The 26,714-nt window shown below is 31.0% G+C and overlaps 2 protein-coding genes and 1 pseudogene across 3 annotated transcripts; all 3 read left to right on the plus strand.

The window, feature by feature from the left end:
* The first annotated feature begins 3,359 nt into the window (after positions 1-3,359).
* Positions 3,360-8,246, plus strand: LOC111275239 (putative polygalacturonase At3g15720). Its single transcript, XM_022860436.2, has 14 exons — positions 3,360-3,488; positions 4,365-4,501; positions 4,618-4,708; positions 4,824-4,901; positions 5,248-5,358; positions 5,466-5,582; positions 5,804-5,953; positions 6,536-6,679; positions 6,762-6,785; positions 6,882-7,089; positions 7,183-7,264; positions 7,353-7,461; positions 7,564-7,680; positions 7,760-8,246. Exons 1-14 carry the CDS (start codon positions 3,360-3,362, stop codon positions 8,015-8,017), a joined length of 1,755 nt encoding a protein of 584 aa, XP_022716171.2. The 3' UTR covers positions 8,018-8,246.
* A 994-nt stretch (positions 8,247-9,240) lies between these two features.
* On the plus strand, positions 9,241-20,376 carry LOC149511355 (uncharacterized). Its single transcript, XM_089755214.1, has 3 exons — positions 9,241-19,730; positions 19,951-20,046; positions 20,143-20,376. Exon 1 carries the CDS (start codon positions 14,322-14,324, stop codon positions 14,679-14,681), a length of 360 nt encoding a protein of 119 aa, XP_089611340.1. The 5' UTR covers positions 9,241-14,321; the 3' UTR covers positions 14,682-19,730; positions 19,951-20,046; positions 20,143-20,376.
* Positions 20,377-23,297: 2,921 nt separating this feature from the next.
* On the plus strand, positions 23,298-26,362 carry LOC111274285 (putative polygalacturonase At3g15720; annotated as a pseudogene). Its single transcript, XR_016334045.1, has 10 exons — positions 23,298-23,417; positions 23,526-23,642; positions 23,864-24,013; positions 24,582-24,725; positions 24,830-24,853; positions 24,950-25,158; positions 25,328-25,409; positions 25,496-25,604; positions 25,705-25,821; positions 25,904-26,362. The product of XR_016334045.1 is annotated as a putative polygalacturonase At3g15720 (transcript).
* Positions 26,363-26,714: the final 352 nt, after the last annotated feature.

Below are 26,714 nucleotides of genomic sequence, written 5' to 3' on the forward strand. Positions count from 1 at the left end.
AATATATTTATATTTAAATAGTTATGACTATTTATCATTTGATAATTTTTTTATTCAAATATAATTATTTAAAATATTAATAAAATTAATACAAAAGTTAATTTTTCTTATCAATAATTAAATCTTTATATCAAATATAGAATGCATCACATTTTAAACTACTAATAATCTCCTACTAGTTTAGAATATTGGTGCTTAATCTTTAACTTTTCACACAAATAAATATTATGAATATAAGAACATATTTCTCAATTTAAACTTTCAATTAGCGCATATATTTTAGAATTCTAATGAAATTAATGGTGTTCGTAGATTAAACCTCAATTCTTGGTGTGAAAATTGAAGATATAACATACATAATACTTATTTATTCTTCTGTCAGATGTTTATAACTGCTTTTACCATTATTATAGCTATGTGACTATCTTATTCATAAATATTTACAAGAAAGATCTTAATTCTTCTTATTGAAGTGGCATCACTTTTATGTTTATATATGTAGAGTTTCCATTATGTCTTTTATTGCTTTTGTCATTTAAAACTCCATTAAGTGTATAAAATCTCATCATCATCACACAGTAGATCATACTAATTTCTAAAATTTGAATGAATTTTATTAATGTTTAATAAACACATAATAATAACTTATTTTTACCCATTAAACTTTGTAATTAGAGGTTACTAATTCAAAGTTGGATTCTCATTATTGGTATCTAATAGTAAGGGTTTAAATTCATTCTATTTGTAGTATTATGGTAATTACTCCCGCTTAAGATTGAATCTCTAATATAATTACTTCAGGCTAATATGTCCAAACTTTTCATTTTGCATATAATTTATATGCTCTAAATATTATTGTTTTATTCTTATCATTTTAAGAAATAGTTAGTTTTGGTTGTGGCTACAACTCTATACTTATAAATTTCAACCATTCTATTTCCATACTTTTATATATCTTTAATACAATTATACTTCTAGTGCAATTGGATAAACTCAATGAATAAATCAAACCATTTTAGTCCTTTTAAGATTTTTAAATACCTTTTTATGATTTTACTTTAATAGTGTACTAAATTTATTAGCTTGTATAATTTGTTCATAAAATTTTACTAAAATCTTATAATACTATGACAGCAATTTTTATTTCTTTTGATTATTATCACCCATACCATGTGCAAGTATGTGTTTTTTTTTATTAAAAATGTCTCATTAAATTATCTAAATATCATATATACTTAATCGAATTGCTATTTCATTTATCTTTACATTATTTGGTGTTTTTTTTTTTTTTAAAGTAAGAGGCCTTTAAATTCACCTTTAGTAAAAGATAACCAGCAAATATTTTGTATCTTAATATTTATTATTCATAAAAGTTTTATATTTTAACTCAATATAAGAGTTTACATTAATAAGTAGATTTCAAATATAATTATGCTTCTATAGTCTCTTTTAAGACTTTTTATGTCACTTCATAAATATTCATATGAATCTATTTCATTATACTATTAATAGTTTTTTTACCATGAACAAAACCATTTTTACCACTCAAATGGATCAAATAACATTCTTTTTGCTATTATAAAAGTTATCATATTCATAAGATCTTTAAATCATTCATGACTTCCAAAGTAAATATGTTTTAAAAATTTCACTGTTTCAAAACTTTTAATAAAACTATAGATGATAAATCATTTATACAATCCATGAATTAGACTATATACATAACAAAAAATTACTACAACGTGATCAAGATTGTGGCATCAATTTTGGCTTATGGCTATTCTAACCCTACCATATTAATTCAGATCATACCTACAAATCATGTAGATTTGGTTATTGAAGTTATCTCATTTATAGTGATAGCTTTTAGTGAAAATCAATTATCTTAAATATTATCATCAGTTTTCAATGTATATAATAATTGCTCGATGGTCAATTCTAAGTTAATGATTATTAAAATCTCTAAACTTAATTTCAAACATTTATAAGAACTTTATTTCTTCACCATTATGCAACATATATATCTTTGTTATTTATCACCTTTAATTGGTCATAACATTTTTGGATATATAATAAATTCAAACTTTACTTATAAGATCAATATGCTTATGTACAATAAGAGTCGATAGTATAGTTAACTTCAATTTTAAATACTTTCACAATCATTTTATAATCAATATGTTCATATCTATATCACCATATCAACGCAAGTCATGAAATATGAATCCAAAGAATCATTTTCATAAAATTGCATAAACAATAATTATAATGTGAGTTCTACTCATATTTCATGCAAAAACTCAAAATGAATTTGTATTGGTTAAATAATTGATTGGCTAATTCCAAGGCTTATGATTTTCACAGACTAATATTATTATTTAAGCTTATATGTTAACATGGTGTATAACTAGTCACATCCTGCCATTGTCATGAAATTTTTGAAAAGCTCAGAAAGTTGTGCACTTTTCATTTTAACAGCCTGCAAAAGGCCATTTTTTCGGGTATAAGAAGTAAAAATATCTTCGTTGTCTTTAACCAATAATGTATTAATTGGATGAATGCATTCTATCTCCATAGTCCATATCTTTCTTATATGTATAAGAAAAAAAATTACATCACATTCAGTTTATTTTCGTAATACATGACAAATTGTACCAATGTTTTACAAAATAAAATTATATGCATGTATTTGTTCCTTTGAAACATTGAATTTGCATGTTCTTTTCTAATTTATAAACATGACTAATTAGACATTGATGAGCATCCTTCAAAATACTAATAACTGACAAAAACTTCAATATTTTTAATGACATGCTTTTTCTTTTAATTAATATCTCATGTACGAAAAGCAACAATATTTTTATGTAACCATTGATTAACTTTTTTATTGCAATTTATGATTTTTACTTTGTGATTGTTCACAATAAAATTTTATTTTGTAAAATCACTTCTAGTATAATATACTTAGTAGGCTAAATATATGTCACACTGTTCATGTTTTTGATAATAACAATTATTTGGTTTATTATCCATCAATTAATCCATAAAAAATCATATCTTAATAATAATTATTCATATACATCGATTTAATTTTAATTGGTTTTCATGAAAAATGAACACTAGTCAAAATTTGAACTAATAATAAATTAAAAAAATATCAATATTTGATTTATAAATGACCAACAAAGATAGAACTATACAAATAGCTTGACTCAATTTATTATCTCAGTTTTGATATCATGATTGAAAAATAAAAATAATCTTGTAGTCAAATCTTATTTTTTGTATATATTCTCTATTTATAACTAATTTTTCAAGGTAAATTTTTTTACCCATTTCTGATTGTTTTCATAAAAACCATGGGACAATTTGCCTGTTCTATATATAACCAAGATATGACAATTAAACAATTGACCATTCCGTTCGAATTTAATTTAATTCGTTACTTGATAACAAGTAATAATTCTTTTGATAGTAGATCAATTCAAGTCTTTCGATTTTATGTTTTTAGGCTATTTTCGATCCTGATCTTTATAAGTATCAAATTTTTAAATAAATATAATACAATTCATTAAACCCAATTGTACAGCCAATTTCAATATATGCATAAACTTATGCAATGTAATTAATATTTTGCATATTGTGTTTTGACTTTACATACTAATGAAATAAATTGTTAACGTGTTTATCTCATTCAGTCAATCTTTTTATCAGTAATTATGTAAAAAATAAAATACATATCTCTAATGAAGATTTTTATGAAAATTAATATTTTGATCCATAAAAACATTAATCTTTTGACACCTTAAGTCTCTTCTAATACTAATCTCCAAATAATGCCTATTTCTTTTCTTTATATTTCCTCATGTGAAATACAAATTTCTCATAATTGTCTTTAAGTTATTAGAAAAAATAAATAAGAGAAGAGAAATAATAGAAAAAATTTTGGTTTTAAGGCATGGAAAAAACTTTCTTAAAGGCAATTATGCTTTTAGGATACAATAAAGCCTCAAACTCTCTAATCAAAAATAGTAAAAATAGTTATACTGAAATATTTTTTATAATGAACAAATAGACATAAATTTTTATTTAAATGGTTATAACATTTTTTATAACATTACTTTTATGAATAATAATATATTTATATTAAATAGTTATGACTATTTGTCAAATAATAATTGTTTTGTTACACACAATAATTATTTAAAATACAAATAAAATTAAGACAAAAATTAGCTTTACTTATTAATAATTAAATCTTTCTATTCAATGTACGATGTACCACATTTTAAATTATCAATAAAATCATCCAACACTATATTTCACTCTAGGATCTAAAATGTGAGAACATCTAATTTTTGCAGAAATCGTGGAAGCTCCTGTCAATATTTGTGCTCCCCTGTTTTGCTATTTGGTGTTATGCCATCGGACAGAACCAGCCAAAGACCGCACACTTCGGCAACTTCTATTTAAGTGACACCATTGCACGCACGTTGCAGCTGTATATAGATACTGCCGGTTTAATCCAACTTCTATTTTCATCTCGATCCTAGCCTGCATGAAGTCTTTACCTACTGACTTTTTTCAGCAAATACTTTGGCAACAAGGCTTGTTCAGGTTTTATGTCTTAGACATCGATCCCTGGCTCTCTTGGCAAAGCATATCAGCTCTTGTCACTGACATCTGTGCTCTAAAGCATGTTGAGAACGTGAGGACAAAAAAAAAAGGACCGCACATAGAAGCCTGGGAGTGTTAGAATCATCAGAACTTGCATGACCAGCAAAACTAATGTCAATGTTCAACTGGAAACTAGCTATTTTCAGCGTTATTGCGTTTTGGGCGTACCCAAGGCGAATGACAATATTCAACATGAAGGGTCACGATACATCAGACAAAACCTGGCAAAATAAGTGTCTGATATGAGAAATGTAATTGATTGGTTACGGCCCTAAACTTCAAGGCATGTTTCAAAGTGGTTTTACATATTATTTGCATGGATAATGGGGTTTTAATTTCTGTAATTCAAAATTATTGAATTTATCCCCAATTTGTACGTATGCACGGCCTTATTACGTATGGGATAATGATATATCCTTGCAATTTTCAATAATCACTCAAGTTCTTGCAATTTTCAATAATCACTCAAGTTATTATGGTTTTATCTTTTATTACAAAATTAATTTTTTTAATAAATTAAATTCGTCAAAATACATGCACACGTACCTCTATAAAAAGCACACAAAGTAGCTATTGCAAGAAGTCATATACGGTAGGAAATTAAGAACACAAAATCCTACTGATAACTTCCTTTCGACCAAGAAAATAATTGAAGCAAAGGCTTTCAGTTTCAGTGTGATGGTGAGAATCAAGCCTTTCAACTTTAAAAATCTTAGTTTCATGGCTAGCTACTTTTTATGAATGTACATTAAAGGTTTTCTTGATATCCCCTTCTTTCTTCTCTGCAGGCATTGCTAGTTATTGCTTTTTTGATTTTGAACTTTGGTTTTGGGATTGATAATTGCCAATCCCTTAATGTCATCAATTTTGGGGCTGTTGGAGATGGAAGAACAGATGATTCACCGGTAAATTTTTCATCTTTTTTTAGCTTAAATTAAGCTCCATGTACGTACAATATTGTACATGCATGTTTTTTTTTTGTATACTGCATATAGTATATTCCTATTTAATTTATTTTCCTTTTGCTTTCTCTCTCTCTCTCTCTCTCTCTCTATATATATATATATATATATATATGATTTTATCTGATCTTACTAATAGTTATGTGTTGAATTTGAATGTGTAGGCTTTTTCAAAAGCTTGGACAGCTCTGTGTGCAGCAACTAATAATCCAACCTTGGAAATCCCTTCTGCCAAAGCTTTTTTGCTGAGTACTAAAATTGATTTTTCCGGTCCTTGCAAGTCAAAATCCATTCATATTAAGGCAAATAGCACAGTTACTTAGTTCATTTTCATGTCTTTTTTTTTTCAACTTTTGCATATACTATATAAACATGATTTGAACTTGTGAATAAATTGTTACTTTTATATCAATTCAGGTTCTATGAAAAAAAAATGGAAAAGATTAAATCGTTTGTTATCCTTGTCCACTAGAATATATTAAAACCACGTTATATTATAGAAACTTCAACCAATATTGGCTTCTCTTGTTTTGTATAATTTATTTATTTATTTTATATAAATTTGTAACCAAAAGAATAATATGCTTGGCAAGAGGAAAGGGTTAACTAAGATTTGCATTCTATCTCTCTCTCTCTCTCTCTCTCTATATATATATATATAAATATAAATGTTAATTAGGTTTCATATATGTGATCTTTTGCTTATTTATAAATTTACTTATCAATTGTTCAAAAAGAAAAAGAAAAGAACTAAGCTTAATACACGAATAAAATTAGTAATTGGGTATAATGTTAAATTATTGAAACACATTTATGATTAATTGGTGAGTAAATTTTCAACCTTTTTTACCAAATTTTCATACAAAAAAAATGTCCTACTGTATATATATTTTCAGGTCCTTGGAAACATTATTGCACCAAAAACCAATACGTGGACAAAATGTGATAATGGTTGCTGGCTGTGCTTCTCACACGTAGCTGGTCTTACTGTTGATGGAACTGGTCAAATGGATGGCAACGGTGCTGCTTGGTGGAATAAAGTACAATGCATACTTAATTTTATTGTCCATTAATTAATTATAAACTAATTAAATAATTTTTCTAATTCAATTTATTTTTCAGACGCCAAAAGAGTGTGCACCAGCGGTAAGTTTGTCTTGCATATCATAAAATTGAGATTAATTAATTTCATAAATTATCTTGGCCAATTAATTTTGTTTAAGAAATTAATTATTGATGCAGATTATTTCTTTCGACAATTGCAATAATCTTAATTTTCATGGAATCACTTCTTTAAATAGTCCTGGAAATCACGTTAGCGTGAATAGATGCAAAGAAGTGGATATATCACATATTCAACTAATTGCACCCAAAGATAGTCCCAACACTGATGGGATTGACATCTCCTCATCCACTGCTCTGCGAATTTCAGACTGTTTCTTTGGAACCGGTATATATATAGACTTATGTATTTTTATATAATGTTGTTTTCACATTGTCAGTATCTCTTTTTTTAAAAATTATTATTTTATTTATAATATAGGAGATGATTGTATAGCTATCAATGGCGGTTCCTCTCATATCAACATCACTCGTCTTACATGTGGACCAGGCCATGGAATTAGGTAATTTTTTATTAATTAATTTAGCATATAAATATATATATATGAATTTTTTCTAAAATAATTTATCAACTTCTGCTTGTGATTGTAGTGTGGGAAGTCTTGGAAAAAATGGGAAAAACGAAACAGTGCAATGGGTGCAAGTGGAGAATTCTATCTTCAATGGAACTCAAAATGGAGCTAGAATCAAGACATGGACGGTAGTTATTTTTATTATCATTCTTAAAAGATTGATCAAGAAAACTTCTTAATTTCTTCTCAATAACATTAAATTTTTTTTAGTTTTTTTGTTCTGTATATAGGATGGTGCTGGATTTGCAAGGAATATTTCCTTTGTTGGCGTTCAACTCATAAACGCTGAAAACCCTATCATTATTGACCAACACTATTGTCCTCACCAAACATGTCAACCTGAAGGGGTAAACATACACAATTCGTGTTGGAATTTTTTTATGAATAAAATTTTACTAATTAATTAATTATAATGTATACATGCAGAAAACAGCAGTAAAGATAAGCAATGTGAGATTTAGTGGATTCGAAGGGACATCCGCTACTGAGGTTGCTATCAAACTGGATTGCAGTGGTATAGTTCCTTGCACTGGTATCACTCTGAACAACAATATGATAACTTCATCAACTCCTGGAAAGAAGGTTAAAGCTGAATGCAATAATGCTCATGTCTCTTCCACCTTAACAACTCCCTCAGTCACTTGCTTAATACCTAAACACATCATTTATTACTCCAAAGCTTAATGAAAGTACGTACGAGCAGTGATCTAGAATGTATAGGTAGACACTTAATTTGATTCAGATTCGGATCAATTAGATCGAATTTAAATGAATAGGTCCATTTTATATTTTTATTTTATTTTATATTTTATATTTATTATTATTTTTTTTATATATATATTTTTTATTTTTATCTTATGTATTTATTATTTATTTATTTATTATTATTATTTATTTATATATATTTATTTCATTTTTTTGTTATTTATCTGTTAATGTATATATTTATTATTTATTATTTATCTATTATTATATATATTTATATTTATCTGATTATATTATAATTTATCTATTATTTATTTTTAGTTATCTGTTAATATTATCATTTATCTGATTATTTTTTTAATTATCTATTAGCATTTTTTTGGTTGAAATTTGAGGAATCCTACCGTAAATGGGGTTCAATCAGAGTCCATATTAGATTCAATGATTGAATCCCAATCCAAAGAGGATTTGGGATTGATCAGAAACTCTTCTGATCAATCCCTATAAAAAGACCCACGGATCAAAGGAAGAACAGGGAGAAAAAAAAGAGATACTGGCTGATAGAGAAAAAGGAACACACAGAGAAGATTTGAAAGTTGAAATAGGGTTTAGAGGCGTTATAATAGCTCTAGGAATCGGTGAAAAATTTTTGAAAAATTTTTTACGAATTTTTTTTAGAAATTTTTGAAAAATTTTTAAATTTCGGTTGAATTTTTCAACGAAGATTGAATTTTTCGGTGACTTTTCTGGCCAAGTTTGAATTTTTCGATCAACTTCCCAATTTTCGGCAACCATTTCCAAAAATCGATCAGTTTTTCGGTGAACTTTCGGTGAAAAACTCAGATTTCGATGAAAATTTTTAGAATCCGATGGGCATTCAACCGGAGTTCTTCGAATTTTTAAAGAGAAGGGAAAGAAGAAGAAGGAAGAGAGAGAGATAGGGAAAGAGGATTCTGCTGAAAAACAGAAGAATTCGCCTTATATATCCTCTTCAAAATGACGTCGTTTCTACGTTAAGTAACCCAGAAGATCCGCGCGTTTTGTCAAGATCTGACCCGATCCGAGCGTCGACCTGCGTTTAACCTGAGTGCGAGTCGTTTTTCGAGTCGAGCCGAGCCACGTCTCCGAGCCATTTTTCTTCCTCAAGTCGAGCCGAGCCGAGCCGTTGTCGAATCGTTTTCAGGTTTTTTTTTCATTTTTTTATATTTATTTATTTATTATTATTATTTATTGATTATATTATATTTGTTTAATACTTTTATTTTATTTTCCTTTATTTTTATTTTTATTTTTATTTTCATTTTCATTTTTTCTTTATTTTATTATTTTATTTTCTTTAAATAAAATTCAAAAAAAATATTTTTTAGGAAAAGTTAAAAGTATCAATTTTCCTTGAAAATAAACGTTCCAAAAATATTTTTGAGAAAAAGTTGAAAGTATCAATTTTTCTTAAAAATAAATTTTCAAAAAAGATTTTTTTCAGGAAAAGTTGAAAGTATCAATTTTTCTTAAAAATAAATTTTCAAAAAAAGGTTTTGAGAAAAAGTTGAAAGTATCAATTTTTCTCGAAATTAAAGTTTCTAAAAAATATTTTGGAAAAAAGTTGAAAGTATCAATTTTTCCTACACAAAAGCAATCATTTTTTTTCTTCCTTTTTATTTTCTTAAATTTTTTTAATGTTAAATAATCCGACGACGGAACCTCTGTAAGTGAAATAGTAGTTTTCTTGCATACTCTTGAGGTGATGAGATTTTTTCAATTTTATGCTAAAAGTATTAAAGTCAATTGAGAATAATTTTTAATAATTAATTACTTGGTAAATTTTTAAGGCTTATTGGATAACACAAAATTAAGCTGGTACCATTTTTTGATGGGCATTGTGAGGGTGCTATAACCTTCCTCACACGTAACCGAACTCTAGAACCCTGTTCTGGTTAGTAGACCCGAACCTACTCTTTTAGAGACCCTTAAACTTAGGTGTTCCCTGAAAAGATAGATTCCTTAGGTGGCCAATCACACCTAGATAAAAAAGATTAGTGGTGACTCCTTCAAGCCAATGTCTAATGATAGATTTTCGAATCTAGACGTTATGACAGCTTGGTGACTCTGCTGGGGTAGTCCGAGAGTCAAGCCAGCAAATAAATTTGTATTATCCAAAAACCTAATAAAATTGAATCTTTTGTATAGATTTTTTTATTCGTTCATGTTTATTTACTTTATTAATCATGTCATTCATATGCATGTGCATAACATGAGCTCTATACCCGAGCTCCGTCTCTCTAGGAGGAAGTAAAGTACCTATTGCTTTCATGAGGTTTAATACCTCCGTAGTGGCTAGCGAAATACTCCCACTCAAATTGAACATTTTTCGCTTGTAGCCTGTAATGGGTGAGGATTGGGGTACCTTACTAGTTTATGATGGACAATGATGTAAGGAGCAATTTGGGAACCTTTAGACTTTGACCTTAAACCACATATAGTGAACCTTAAGAGTGTCTAACCTATAGATAGAGCTATCGCTCTTCCCTTTTAGAATTGACCAAAAGTATAGGGTTCATCCTCTTATTCTGTGTGATGTTTTAATTTACTTATTTATTTATTCTTTCTTTTTTCTAGGCATACTAACCTTTTTCTCATTCTTTTGCATTGGTTTATACACATATCATAAAGTTGCATAAAAAACATTTGCTTGAAAGACAGTCTTCAACAAAACTTTTCATGGACTCCACTGAACGACTAGTTTGTTCTTCATCCGTATTAGCACCTTGTGAGACACCCAACGCAGTCAAAGCCTAATAAAAAAAGATTCAACTGAAGATAAGAGATTATTTACCAATCGGATATGATTCTATTTTGTCTCAAGAAACATCTATCCTCTTCAAACAGAACAATCTAGAAGATTTGGTTGATATCTGAAAGAAGATGAGTCTGTCAAGACAAGAGCAGTTTTGCCAGAGACACGATCATATAGCACACCTTCTAGCAGTAGTTATTGATGATCAACTAATCAGAGCTGCAGCATAATTTTGGGATCCTGTATATAAGTGTTTTATCTTTAATGAAGCTGATATGACTCTCACCATCGAAGAATATTCAATTTTATTGAGTTTGCACCTCGAGGCTCCTGATAAGATATATGTCAAAAAACACAAGTCAAGATTTCGTAAGGGTCTGGCTCAACTCATGGGGATAGACAAGGAAATTATGGATTCTCATACAAAGAAGAAACAAGAATAGGTTTGCCTACCTTGGAAGTTCTTTCATGAGTTTCTAGTGCAACATGCCAATGAAGAACGAGAGTTAGATATATTTACCTTAGCCATCTACGGAATGGTGATCTTCTCAAAGGTTTTGGTTATATTGAGATAACGATGGTTGACTTCTTCGAGAGTGTGATCAATGGCTGTAATCTTTCAACGGTAATATTAGCAGAGACTATCAAATCTTTGAGTTATTGTTCTCGAAATGGAGGGTGCTTTATAGGTTGTATACAATTATTGTACTTATAGATAAAAAACCATTTTAAATAGGGAAATGGTGCATTCTCAAATCTTTATATCTGTAATCGAGCTCCGATCAAAAAATTCTGTGAAAGTGGGTGGTCAGAATGAAAGTTTAAAAAAGAATGGATAACTTTTCTACAAAAGTTAACCAGTACCGATGTAAGATGGTTAGCCCCATGGATGAATCATGAACCTATGTTATACCAATGTGGGGATAATATAGTGGTCCCACTTTTGGGTTTTATGGGGAGTGAAAAATTATGCATCACTCTTAGTGAAAAGGTAGTTTGGGGCAGAACAATTCATTCCTATGACTTATGGGGTTCATCAGTTAGATTTTTCTTACAGTGAGCCTAAAATATTTCAGAGGATGAATGAGATAATTAAAGCATGGAAAAATCCTTGAAGAGTGAGTTCTGGACCATTTATTGATAAAGTCACTCCAGGGTACTTGGTTTGGAGAGCAAAACGAAGATAAGAAATGGTATTCACTTATGAAAGCTTTCAACCGCCAAAAGAAGAAAAACTTAAAGAGACACCATCAGAATTAGAGCTTGCAACAAAAGAATTTGAGTCTGAAAAGGGTAAGTTAAAGCAAAAAATCCAGAAGCTTCAAGAAAAAAGCACCCAATGAAAAGATAAAGCTAAAAGTCATGAAGCTAAAGTTTGCAAGATTACTAAAGAACGTGATATAGCTGTTGAAGACCTAGCAGAGTTACACCAAGAGCATAAAAGGTTATGTGTGAGAGAAAGGACCAAAGAGATAACTATTGTTGAGCTGACTGAAGAAAATAGAAGATTGAAGCAAGAGTATGCTGAATTGGAAGAAGAAAGTACCTAAGTACAGACAAAGAATAACATACTAAACAATTATTTGAGTAGGCTAAGGTAAAAGTTGAAAGAACAAGAAGACCACATTGCTGTATTGGTTAAGGAGCATAGAGAATTATCGTACAAAGTCTAGTGTGGTAAAAGAGAGAACTTGGAAAGATAAAAATACATTGAGCACCTAACCCAAATCTATAAAGGGATATGCAAGGTAAGAGAGATGGTGGAAAAGGCAAAGGCATTGAAACAAATGGTGACCCCAGTAGGAGAACATGGACAGCGTCTGTTGAACTTCATTGAGAAAGCCAAGGCCTAGTATGAACAGATCAAACAATTTTATGGTTATAGTTTTAGGATGATAAACTCAATGTAAATAAAAGTTTTTTGGAATAAATGAAATCTTTAGGTTAAATACTGTTTTTAAGGCAAATGTTCTTTGCATACATGTATTTTTCATTCATTGCATTCTTATTCATTACATTTAACAAAATAACCATGTGATAATCATGCAAATTTACTAATTCTAAGATATGGTACTCAAGGTTCAAGGATAGCTCCATCTAACGAGAACCCTGTCCATCGATACAACACAAGATCCAAGGCCAGACAAATGGAGCAAAAAAATTCTCACAGATTTGAAAAGCTAGAAAAAGTACAGGAAAAGATTGAAAATGAGTTGAACAAGATTTTGGATGCTATCAATAAGCTGAATAAGGGAAAAAAAGTTGAAAAAAATACAAGCCAACAAGTTTCCTCATTACAAGAAGTGGCTGACCCTTTGTACCCTCTAGGTTTTTATCCACCTCAAACTCAGTCTGTACAAGAGGTTCTACTGTAACATTTCGCATATCCTATATATCCTGGAATACCATCAGCTTCCAACCTAGGGTATTATCATGCTATGTAAATCTTGTCTTTATTGAAAAGATAGTAGAACTGATTCCTAATCTAGATGATTTGAAAGAGAAGGAAAAAGAAAAGATAAGAGTGAAAACTCAAGAAAGCTCTAAAATTAGTATGCTAGAACAAAGGCTGCGGGTTGTAGAAGGAATTGGTTTCTATGGTTCAGTTGATGCTGCTGGGTTTTGCTTAGTCCCTGATGTGGTCATTCTTTCTAAGTTCAAAGTACTAAAATTTAAAAACTATGATAGTACCAAGTGCCTAAAAACTCATATCACCATATATTGTCGGAAGATGGCAGCTCATGCTTATGATGAAAAACTCTTGATGCATGTTTTTCAAGATAGCCTTATAGGCTCTGCTGCTAGGGGGTATGTTCAGCTAGACAGAACTCGCATTCACTCTTGGAGTGATATGGCTCATGACTTCATCAGTCAATATCGACATATTATTGATTTGGCTCCTGATCATTTATTTTTATAGAACTTAGAGAAAAAGGTAAATGAGTCTTTAAAGAATATGCCCAGAGATGGAGAGATTTAGCTTTTCAAGTACAAGCTCTTCTGATTGAAAAAAAGACTACAGTGCTATTTGTTAGCACTTTGAAACCTCCCTATTATGAAAAAATGATAATGAATGCAATAAAAAATTTTACTAATATGGTAATTTTGAGAGAAATTATCGAGAGTGCCATCAAGAATGGTAAGCTGAAAGGAAGTGAAGCATCTAGCAAGAGAGTCTCGAAAAAGAAAGAGACTGAAGCTCAGGCTATGAGCTTTGATAAACAGCAATTTGGGAGTTATCAATCTTACTCACCACAAGGATACTTGCCATATTACCCTACTATAAATAACACTTCCCCTTACCCATACCAACCATTTGTAGAGTCACCTTATCCCCAAACATATCAACCTCCTCCTAAGCCTCAGAATACCACATATAGTCCTAACACTCAACTTACCCCAAAACTTCAAAATTGTCCAACTAACCCCATGGGTGGTTCACGAGAGCAATGAACTACCCGTGAAAAATCTGTATTTGACCGAATTTCAATGACTTATACAAAATTATATAAGGAGCTTTACAACAGTCATTTGATTGCTCTTAGTAAATTAGAACCCCTCAAACCACTTTACCCTAAGTGGTATGATCCCACAGCCTACTGCGACTATCATTATGAGATTGCTGATCACTCCACTGAAAATTACATCGTCCTAAAACGAAAAGTGCAATGGTTGATCAAGGATGGAATGATTTGCTTTGATATGGGAGGAGTGACTGCACTGAATGTTAGTGGTAATTTTTTGTCGAATCATAATGTGAATGCTATAAGTGAAGAACAGGAGTGCCATATGAAGAAAGAAGTGGTAGATATTAAGACACCTCTTAATCAACTGTTTGATATTTTATGAAAAGCTGACATGATACAACTAGTGAGTCCACACAGTTATCATAGAGTATATATAGTCGGCACTAGTTGTAAATATCATAGTGGGGCAATAGACCACTCTATTGAAACCTGCGAGCAGTTTCACCAAGAGGTGTAAAAACTCTTAGATTCATACCAGATAGAGGTCTATGAAAGAAGTAAAGACTTAAGAAGTGTTGAGGTATCCATGACTGATAAGCCTGTAAAGTTGTTTCCAAAGTCGGTGGCAATCTATTGTGGGAACAAACCAAAGTCCATCATAGACAAACTCATTTTCAGGCTGATAACTTTTAAAGTTTTGACTCTCTTCTTATACAAGGATGATAAAGCTGTACCCTGGAGATATGACTGTGATACAGTAGTTCAGGGGTAAGAAGAGGATGTCTCTAAAGCTAACACTTCTAATATAACTGGTGTAGGAGGTATTTCCCGAAGTAAAAGGTGCTACACTCTAGAAATGTTAGAGAAGGCTCGAAGAAAGAGGGCCAATAAAAGAGAAGGGTGAAATAATCCTGAAATAAAACCTGAAAAAGATCGTCTGAAATCGGTATCAGAAAAAAAGGTTTGTGAATTTTTGAAACTGATAAAACATAGTGAGTATTCAGTTGTTGAACAGTTGAATAAAATGCCAGCTCGAATCTCATTGCTATCACTACTGTTAAACTCAAAGCCACACCGAAATATCTTACTGAAAGTGTTGAATTAGGCATACATGGCACATAATGTATCTGTTGAATGTGTGAATCACTTGGCTGGAAATTTAGTCATGTCGAATCACATTTCGTTTAGCGATAATGAGATTTCTTTGGAGGGAAAGAGAAATGCCAAGGTTCTGCATATCACGATCAAGTGTAAGAGCCATATCATAGCCAAGTTTCTTATTGATAATGGCTCTATTATCAATGTCATGCTTATGTCAACTTTGGAGAGGTTACCCATTAATTACTCTCATATGAAGGACAGTCAGATAATTGTGAGAGCTTTTGATGAAACCAGAAGAAAAGTCTTGAGGGATAGCGAGATGCCCTTGCAAGTTGCCATGTACTTTTAATATGAAGTTTCAAGTGATGCATATCTCTCCATATTATAGCTGTCTATTGAGAAGGCCATGGATTCACATGGCAGGAGTTGTACTTTTTACCTTATACCAAAAGATCAAGTTTAATGTAGAAGGTCAACTAGTAGTGGTAGTTGTGGAGGAAGACATACTAGTGACCCAACCATTAAATACTTCATATGTAGAGGCTGTCGAAAAAGTATTAGAATGCTCCTATCAATCTTTTGAGCTAGTTAATTCCATAGGTGAAGGATTTAAAAATCAACCTTTTTCAAGGATAGTGATGAGCCAAATCATCAATAAGGGCTGGTATCTAGGACTGGGGCTGGGCAAGAACTTACAGGGAATAAAGGAACCCCGACGGTGATAGATAATAGCGACAAGTTAGGCCTAAGCTATGAGATGGCAGAATGGGAGATCAAGAGAAGGCTAGCAGGAAAGATAGCAAGATTAATGGTTATCCCACACCTGCATAAAACTTTCAGACCTGGAGGATTCATGTACCCAGATACAAGAAAAAACGTGAAAAATATTTTTGCCCAATTAACCATTGATGCTATTGAAAATGAAGTAGAGATTAATCAAGAGGGGTGGGTCTGTCTTTGTCACCAGATTATGAGCTGAGCAACTGGAGTGCCATTGAAGTGCCTATGATTGTTGAAACTAATACAATATAATTGTAATATCCCAATAGCTATTGCCCAAGGTATTGGGGTGATCTTTCTTCTTTGGGCTATTTATCTTTTATTATTTTTAATAAAAATTAGGAAAGATGTATTTTCATTCATTTTTTTGTGTCTTCATTATTCCTATCTTTTCAAGCACATCTTGCCAATATATCCCATTTCATTCAATTTCAAGTCTTTAAATGAACATGAAGATAATTATGATAATAATCAAGAAGTTAGTTTTGAGAACTCAATTAACACTGATGAACTTGACAATGAAGAGAATTCTGAGGAATATGTTATGCCTCCGGATATAATGAGTTTGATTGAATAAGAAAATAAGCCAATTGAGCTGTATCAAGATATAATTGACTTAGTGAATCTGAGAGATGAAGAGAATTAAAAAGATGTCAGAATTGACACTTCACTTTCATCAAGAGATAGACAATGATTGGTAGATCTACTTCGAGAATTTGTAGATGTATTTACTTGATCTTACCAGGATATGCTAGGGTTGAGCACGGAGATATGGAGCACAGATTACCCCTAAAGTTAGAATCTAAGCCAGTTCAACAGAAACTGAGACGAATGAAGCCTGAAATGTTACTAAAGATAAAAAAAGAGGTGAAGAAATAATTTGATGCAGGTTTTCTACAAGCGGCTAAGTATCCAGAGTGGGTAACCAATATAGTACCCGTTCTTAATAAAGATAGAAAGATATAAATATGTGTAGACTATCGTGACTTCAATAAGGCTAGTCCAAAAGATAACTTTCTTTTACCTTATATCGACACACTGGTAGATAATATGGCTAGGCATTCAATTTTCTCCTTTATGGATGGTTTTTCAGGGTATAATAAGATAAAAATGACTGCAGATGATATAAAAAAGACTACTTTCGTGATTATGTGAGGAACCTTTTGCTACAAGATCATGCCTTTTGGGTTAAAGAATACTGGAGTAACATATCAAAAGGCCATAGTAACATTCTTTCTTGACATGATGCACAAAAAGATCGAGGTGTATATAGACGATATAATTGTAAAATCTTGTGAGGATGAAGATCATGTCACCGACCTCAAAAAGTTATTTGAGAGGTTAAGAAGATTTCAGCTTAAGTTAAACCCAGTCAAGTGCACATTTAGGGTAAAGTCAAGAAAATTACTAGGCTTTGTGGTCAGTGAAAGAAGAATTGAAGTCGATCCAAATAAGATACGGGCTATTCAGAATTTGTCACCTCCCAGCACACCAAAAGAAGTTTGAGATTTTCTAGAGAGATTGAACTATATTTCTCGATTTATTTCTCAGCTCACTTACAAATATGATCCCATATTTAAGCTTCTTTGCAAGAATAATCTTGAAAAATGGAATAAGGAATGTCAAGAGGCGTTTGATAAAATTAAGCAATACTTTTCAAACCCTTCAATGTTGGTGCCATTTGTTCCAGGGAAACTTTTAATTCTATACTTGACAGTATGTGAAAATTCAATGGGATGTGTGCTGGGGCAACAAGATGAGTCTAGTTGAAAGGATAGAGCTATTTATTATTTGAGTAAAAAGTTCACAGAGTACGAATCCAAGTATTCTTCATTGGAGAAAATGTGTTATGTATTAGCGTGGACTGCCAAAAGACTCAGACAGTATATGCTCTATCATATCACATGACTCATAGCAAAATTGGATCCAATTAAATATATCTTTGAGAAGCTTTCTTTGTCTGAAAGAATTACTCGATGACAAGTAATGCTCTCGGAGTATGATATTATATATGTGAGCTAAAAGGCAATAAAAGGGGGCACTATAGCAGAATTTTTTTATAGATCGTACTACTGAAGAGTATGAACCAATGAAGTTAAAATTTCCTGATGAAGACCTAATGACTATTTCCTAACTGGAGAAAAGAGAGCATGGAGAAAAATGCTGGAGAATGTATTTTGATGGAGTGCCAATGCCTTGGGACATAGAATTGGGACAATTCTGATCTCTCCAAAAGAATAATACTGCCCTATAACAACAAGGTTAAATTTTAATTGCACAAATAACATTACTGAATATGAGAAATGCATCATGGGCTTACAAGCTGCTATAGCTAAGAGAGTGAAAGTATTAAAAGTGTTTGGAGACTCAGCTCTAGTTATATATCAGTTGAAAGAGGAATGAGAGATGAGAGATTCAAAACTCATTTCATATTATAAGTATATTCTAGAGTTGATGAAACAATTTGAAGACATCTAGTTTGACCACTTACCTCAAGAAGAGAATCTGATTGCTGATGCATTGGCTACTATGGTTGTAATGATTCGAATTAATGATAATATTGACATTCAACCCATCAAGCTAGATGTTAAAGAGATACCAGCTCATTGCTCCAATATAGAAAAAGAAAAAGATGGGAAGCCTTGGTATTATGATATCCTACAATATGTTAAGGATCAGCAATACCCAGTTCAAGCAATAAAAAATGATAAAAGGGTCATCCGAAGGTTGGCTATGAGCTTTTTCCTAGATGGGGATGTTTTGTATAAAAAAAATTAGGATCAAGTATTACTTAAGTGCGTAAGTAAGGCTGAAGCGAGGAAAATCATTGAAGAGGTGCATGATGAAATATGTAGGGTACATACCAGTGGACATATGATGACGAGACATATTATGAGAGCAGGATATTACTGGTTGACAATGGAGAGTGATTGCATTGATTATACTTGTAAGTGCCATAAATGCCAGATATATGCTGATAAGATTAATGTTTCGACATCTGCTTTACATGTTATAACACCACCTTGGCCATTCTTAATGTGAGGCATGGATGTCATTGGTCCTATCACCCCAAAGGCTTCTAACGGGCATAGATTCATTTTTGTGATGATAGATTACTTCATAAAATAGGTAGAGGTAGCATCGTATGCAAGTGTAACACGATCTGTGATTTACAAGTTCATAAAGAGAGATATCATCTGTAGATATAGACTTTTAGAGAGAATTATTTCAGACAATGCCAAGAATCTAAATAGTAAGATGATGCAAGAAATGTATGCTTAATACAAGATCAAGCATCATAACTCGACACCATACCATTCGAAAATGATGGGGACAGTTGAGGCAGCCAACAAGAACATAAAAAAGATTCTATAGAAGATGATTAAGACTTACAAAAACTGACATGAAAAATTACCATTTGTGTTGCACGTATATCGAACATCAGTGCGCACCTCTACTGGGGTAACCTCATTTTTTTAACTCCATACTTACTTAATTTAGTTAATCCAACGGTGATGCCTAACCTCGATATTCAAACTTTTATAAAGAGGTATTACACTTTATTAGATTATATATCTTCTGTTTCTTCATAAGTAATTTTATTTATGTATTAAGTAATTTTTTTCTTTTCAATTTAGGATAATATTTGCATTCGATAAGAAGATAAAGAAACTGAAATGGATGTCATTATCGATAAATATAAAATATATTCTTTTATGCTAAGTTTGTGTAGATAAATATTTCTTAAACCCACTCAATTTAATTTTCAGGTACCTCGTCAACCGGATAATATTGAATATAGATATTATGTCCTTCATTTTATGCGAAAGATAGTGTTACATGATTTTATGACCACACCATTCAAGGTTAGTATAAATTTCATAAACTCATTATATCTTAAAAAAATTAAAAGGTACATTATGTTCTCATTTCTTAGCATTTACTTTTGATTTTTTTTTTAGTGGGAGAGTAAAGAAAGCTTTAGGAAGAGGAATTGGATGAAGTCCATAAAGAATGGTGTGCTCATGTATTATCATTTATCAATGTTGATAAACCATCAGGTTAGACATTGTTGGTTGAATGTAAATATATAAGGAACAAATTGTTATAATGTTTTAAACATGCCATGTTGAATGTAAACTTTAAGTTTGTACATTGACGAATTGGTTTAATATTATTGTTATACTTAATATGAATACACTATGTGTATTTAATAAATTATTGAGTATGATTATTTTAGAAAAGTATATTAATATGGTAACGTTATCAGTTTTAATTTCAGATGTGTCATCAATTTATTGAAATACAACAATATTCATTATGTAAATTCCAAAATGTAATTCGTAGTATCACATATATAAACCAAATATTTTCTATGCATTAATAAACAACAGACAGTAAACGTTTTTTAGGCATAAACCTATAACTGACTTGACATATACAATATCAAATATGTTTTTTTTGATGGGATTAAGGAAGGTGTTTTTAACAAGAAATTGCTTTGAATAATCCCTAATAAAAAATTTTGAAGGCATTTTTAACCAAAACTGCCTTCAATAATCACCCAAAAAATTTATTATGTGAAATATTAAAGGTGTTTTAGGCAAAATATGCCTTCAAGAATTCATTGCATCTTTTTTGTATGGATTATTGAATGCGTTTTAAAAAAAATACCTTTAATAATACCAACTAAAAATTAATCGAATAGATTATGAAAGTTGTTTTCCTACAGGTAACGTCTTGAATAATCCATAACAAAATATTATTGAAGGCGTTTTTGGATATAATCGCCTTTAATAATCCGACCATTAAAATTTATTGTCTTGAATATTAATGGCGTTTTAGGCAAAAAAATACCTTCAAGAATCTGTCTCATCTTTTTTGTATAAATTATTGAAGGCTTTTTAAACAAACGCCTTCAATAATACTAATTAAAAATTAATCGAATGGATTATGAAGGGCGTTTTCCTATAGGTAACACCTTAAATAATCTATAAGAAAATGTTATTGAAGGCGTTTTTTGATATAATTGCCTTCAATAATTTGACCATTAAAATTTATCATTTAGAATATTAAAGGTGTTTTGAGCCAAAAACGTCTTTAAGCATCCGTTCAAACTTTTGTCTATGGATTATTGATGGCATTTTTAACAAAAATCGCCTTTAATAATCATAACAAAATTTTATTGATTGTATTATAAAAAGTGAGTTCAGCCAAAAATGCCTTCAAGAATCGATTCATATTTTTCCTATGGATTATTAAGGGCGATTTTCGCAAAAAATTGCCTTCAATATTTTCTGTAAAATTTTTTAGAGCAATTGGTGAACATTTTTTTGCCAAGAAAATGCCTAGAATAATCAATTACAAATATCTCTGGAAAAACCCAAAAAAGGCTAAAGGGAGAGATCAAACCTACAACCTTATGGTTAACATCCGTACAATCCAAACATTTTGATATGATATTTATTGAATGCGTTTTTGAACAAAAACGACTTCAAAAACGCCTTCAATAAGTCTGTGAAATTTTTTGGTCCAATTGTTAAAGGTGTTTCTTGTACAAAATACCTTCAATAATCTCATACAATTTTTTATTAGGTGATTATTGAAGGCGTTGTTTGCCATAAACACGCCTTTAGTATTCACTGAAATTTTTAAGACAGAATTATTCAAGGCGTTTTAGTTGAAAAATGCTGCTGATATCAAGTCTTGGGTAGCGTTTATAAGTAACAACGTCGCTATTTAAATATTTAGTGGCGTTTTGATAATAAACGCCTTAAGTTTTATAAAAACAATGAAGCTAAAGGCGTTTGTAAGTGAAAGGTCGCTACAAAACTGTCGCTAATATGCTATTTTCTTGTAGTGTTTGTCAAATTATAATTATTTTGGTTCAAACATAATTATTTAAAATATAAATAAAATTAATATAAAAATTAATTTTACTCATTAATAATTAAAATTTTCTATCCAATGTGAGATGCACCACATTCTAAATTGTCAATAAAATCATCCAAGACTATATTTCATTCTAGGATATAAAATGTGAGAACATCTAATTTTTGCGGAAATCATGGAAGCTCCGGTCAATATTTGTACTCCGCTGTTTTGCTATTTGGTGTTATGCCATCGGCTGGAACCAGCCAAAGAGCGCTCACTTCGGCAACTTCTATCTAAGTGACACCATTGCACGCACGTTGCAGTTGTATATAGATAATGCCGGCTTAATCCAGCTTCCATTTTCATCTTGATCCTAGCCTGCATGAAGTCTTTATCTACTGACTTTTTTCAGCATTTACTTTGGCAACAAGGCTTGTTCAGGTTTTATATCTTAGACATCGATCCCTGGCTCTCTTGGCAAAGCATATCAGCTCTTGTCACAGACATCTGTGCTCTAAAGCATGTTGAGAACGTGAGGACAAAAAAAAAAAAAAGACTGCACATAGAAGCCTGGGAGAGTTAGAATCATCAGAACTTGCATGATCAGCAAAACTACTGTCAATGTTCAAGTGGAAATTAGCTATTTTCAGCGTTATTGCGTTTTAGGCGTACCCAAGGCGAGTGACAATATTCAACATGAAGGGTCACCACACATCAGACAAAACCTGGCAAAGTAAGTGTCTGATATGAGAAATGCATTTGATTGGTCACGGCCTTAAACTTCAAGGCATGTTTCAAAGGCAATCCGAGGAATATTTGATTTCCAATTTTCTTTGTTACTTCTTACAAAGATTTCCGTAGTTACTATTCCAAGATTTTCTTTGATATTAGATTTCATCTTATCCCCAACTTATATTCCAAGATCGATTAAAAATTAATGCTTGAGGATAAAAACAAAAGTACATATATCTATACACGTAGATCAATAAAATATAAAAGAAAATTAATTGGATTAACATGTTATTTGCATGGATAATGGGGTTTTAATTTCTGTAATTCAAAATTATTGAATTAACCCAACTTGTACATATGCACCGCCTTATTACGTATAGGATAATGATATATCCTTGCAATTTTCAATAATCACTCAAGTTATTATGGTTTTATCTTTTATTGCTAAATTAGTTTTTTTAATTAATTAAATTCCTCAAAATACATGCGCACGTACCTCTATAAAAAGCACACAAACTAGCAATTGCATGAAGTCATATACTGTGAGAAATTAAGAACACAAAACCCTACTGATAACTTCCTTTCAACCAAGAAAATAATTGAAGCAAAGGCTTTCAGTTTCAGTGTGATGGTAAGGATCAAGGCTTTCATCTTTGAAAAACCTTGGTTTCATGGCTAGCTACTTTTTATGAATGTACATTAAAGGTTTTCTTGATATCCCCTTCTTTCTTCTCTGCAGGCATTGCTAGTTATTGCTTTTTTTATTTTGAACTTTGGTTTTGGGATTGGTAATTGCCAATCCCTTAATGTCATCAATTTTGGGGCTGTTGGAGATGGAAGAACAGATGATTTACTGGTAAATTTTTCATCTTTTTTAAGCTTAATTTAAGCTGCATGTACGTACAATATTGTACATGCATGTTTTTTTGTATACTGCATATAGTATATTCCTATTTAATTATTTTCTTTTTGCTCTCTCTCTCTCTCTCTCTCTCTCTCTATATATATATATATATATATATATATACGATTATATCTGATCTTACTAATAATTATGTGCTAATTTTGAATATGTAGGCTTTTTCAAAAGCGTGGACAGCTCTGTGTGCAGCAACTAATAATCCAACCTTGGAAATCCCTTCTGCCAAAACTTTTTTGCTGAGTTCTAAAATTGCTTTTTCCGGTCCTTGCAAGTCAAAATCCATTCATATTAAGGCAAATAGCACAGTTACTTAGTTCATATTCATGTCTTTTTTTTTTTTTTTTCAACTTTTGCATATATTATATAAACATGATTGGAACCTGTGAATAAATTAATACTTTTATATCAATTCAGGTTCTGTGAAAGAAAAAAAAAAGGAAAAGATTAATTCGGTTGTTATCCTTGTCCGCTAGAATATATTAAAACCACGTTATATTATAGAAACTTCAACCAATATTGGCTCCTCTTGTTTTCTATAATTTATTTATTTATTTTATATAAATTTGTAACCAAAAGAATAATATGCTTGGCAAGAGGAAAGGGTTAACTAAGATTTGCATTCTATATTTTTACATATATATATATATATCGTATATGTTAATTAGGTTTATGATCTTTTGCTTATTTATAAATTTATTTATCAATTGCTCGAAAAAACAAAAAAGAAAAGAAAAGAGCTAAGCTTAATACACGAACAAAATTAGTACTAGGGTAATTGGGTATACATATCTATGATTAATGGTAAGTAAATTTTCAACCTTTTTTACCAAATTTTCATACAAAAAAAATGTCCTACTGTATACATATTTTCAGGTCCTTGGAAACATTATTGCACCAAAAAGCAATACGTGGACAAAATGTGATAATGGTTGCTGGCTGTGCTTCTCAAACGTAGCTGGTCTTACTGTTGATGGAACAGGCCAAATAGATGGCAACGGTGCTGCTTGGTGGAATAAAGTATAATGCATGCTCAATTTTGTTTTTATTTTACATTTTATTGTCCATTAATTAATTAATTATAAACTGACTAAATAATTCTTTTAATTCAATTTATTTTTCAGACACCAAATGAGTGTGCACCAGCAGTAAGTTTGTCTTGCTTATCATAAAGTTGAGATTAATTAATTTCATAAATTATCTTACCCTATTAATTTTTTTTAAGAAATTAATTATTGATGCAGGTTATTTCTTCCGACAATTGCAGTAATCTTAATTTTCATGGAATCACTTCTTTAAATAGTCCTGGAAATCACGTAAGCGTGAATAGGTGCAAGGAAGTGGATATATCACATATTCAACTAATTGCACCCAAAGATAGTCCCAACACTGATGGGATTGACATCTCCTCATCCACTGCTCTTTCGAATTTCAGACTGTTTCTTTGGAACCGGTATATATATATATTTATATATATATATATATAGAGAGAGAGAGAGAGAGAGAGAGAGAGAGAGAGAGAGAGAGAGAGAGAGAGAGAGACTTACGTATTTTTATATAATGTTGTTTTCACATTGTAAGTATGTCTTTTCTTAAAAATTATTATTTTATTTATAATATAGGAGATGATTGCATAGCTATCAATGGCGGTTCCTCTCATATAAACATCACCCGCCTTACATGTGGACCAGGCCATGGAATTAGGTAATTTTTTATTAATTAACTTAGCATATATATATATATATGAATTTTTTCTAAAATAATTCATCAACTTCTGCGTATGATTGTAGCGTGGGAAGTCTTGGAAAAAATGGGAAAAACGAAACAGTGGAATGGGTGCAAGTGGAGAATTCTATCTTCAATGGAACTCAAAATGGAGCTAGAATCAAGACATGGGTGGTAGTTATTTTTATTATCATTCTTAAAAGATTGATCAAGAAAACTTCTTAATTTCTTCTCAATAGCATTATTTTTTTTTTTTTTTTTGTTCTATATATAGGGTGGTGCTGGATTTGCAAGGGATATTTCCTTCGTTGGCGTTCAACTCATAAACGCTGAAAACCCGATCATTATTGACCAACACTATTGTCCTCACCAAACATGTCAACCTGAAGGGGTAAACATATACAATTCGTGTTGGATTTTTTTTTTTATGAATAAAATTTTACTAATTAATTAATTATAATGTATACATGCAGAAAACAGCAGTAAAGATAAGCAATGTGAGATTTAGTGGATTCAAAGGGACATCCGCTACTGAGGTTGCTATCAAACTGGATTGCAGTAGTATAGTTCCTTGCACTGGTATCACTCTAAGCAACAATATGATAACTTCATCAACTCCTGGAAAGAAGGTAAAAGCTGAATGCAATAATGCTCATGTCTCTTCCACCTTAACAACTCCCTCAGTCACTTGCTTAACACCCGAACACATATCATTTATTACTCCAAAGCTTAAGGAAAGTACGTACGAGCAGTGATCCAGAATGTATATTTATCAGCCTAATTTAGATAGATAAAAATTACTATATACTATCATTGATGGACCTATTACATATATATATTGTCTTTGATTAATGGCTTGCAAAAATTAAGTATCATATGTATATACTCTGGAATCGCAATAAATATAAAGCAGCTTTTGGATATTTAAGAAATTTCTGTATTTGAAATATATCCATCTTCTCTGATTGGTGTCCCCTTGTGCGACTCTTCCCTTCTCCATCCAATTCTTCTTCTTGGATCTTAATTTGTTAATTATTGCAAGGAAATTGGGTGAGGCCTTTGCAACTTGAAACTTATATATAGGGATAACTCAGGTTTTGTCATTAAAAGTCGAGTTTCTTACGCATCATTAACGTTTGTGATGTCACTTCCTTGTTTTAAAGACTCTGACACTACAAGAAAATGAATATTTAGCAACTGTCCAACCGCCAATCATCATAAAAGGGAAGTTAATTTACTACTTGATATGCTTTTTGTAATTCTCGTTAAGGCTTATCAATGAGG

Source organism: Durio zibethinus, chromosome 26 (genome assembly GCF_047325235.1).
Source record: "Durio zibethinus cultivar Kanyao isolate XHJ-2024 chromosome 26, ASM4732523v1, whole genome shotgun sequence".
NCBI lineage: Eukaryota > Viridiplantae > Streptophyta > Magnoliopsida > Malvales > Malvaceae > Durio > Durio zibethinus.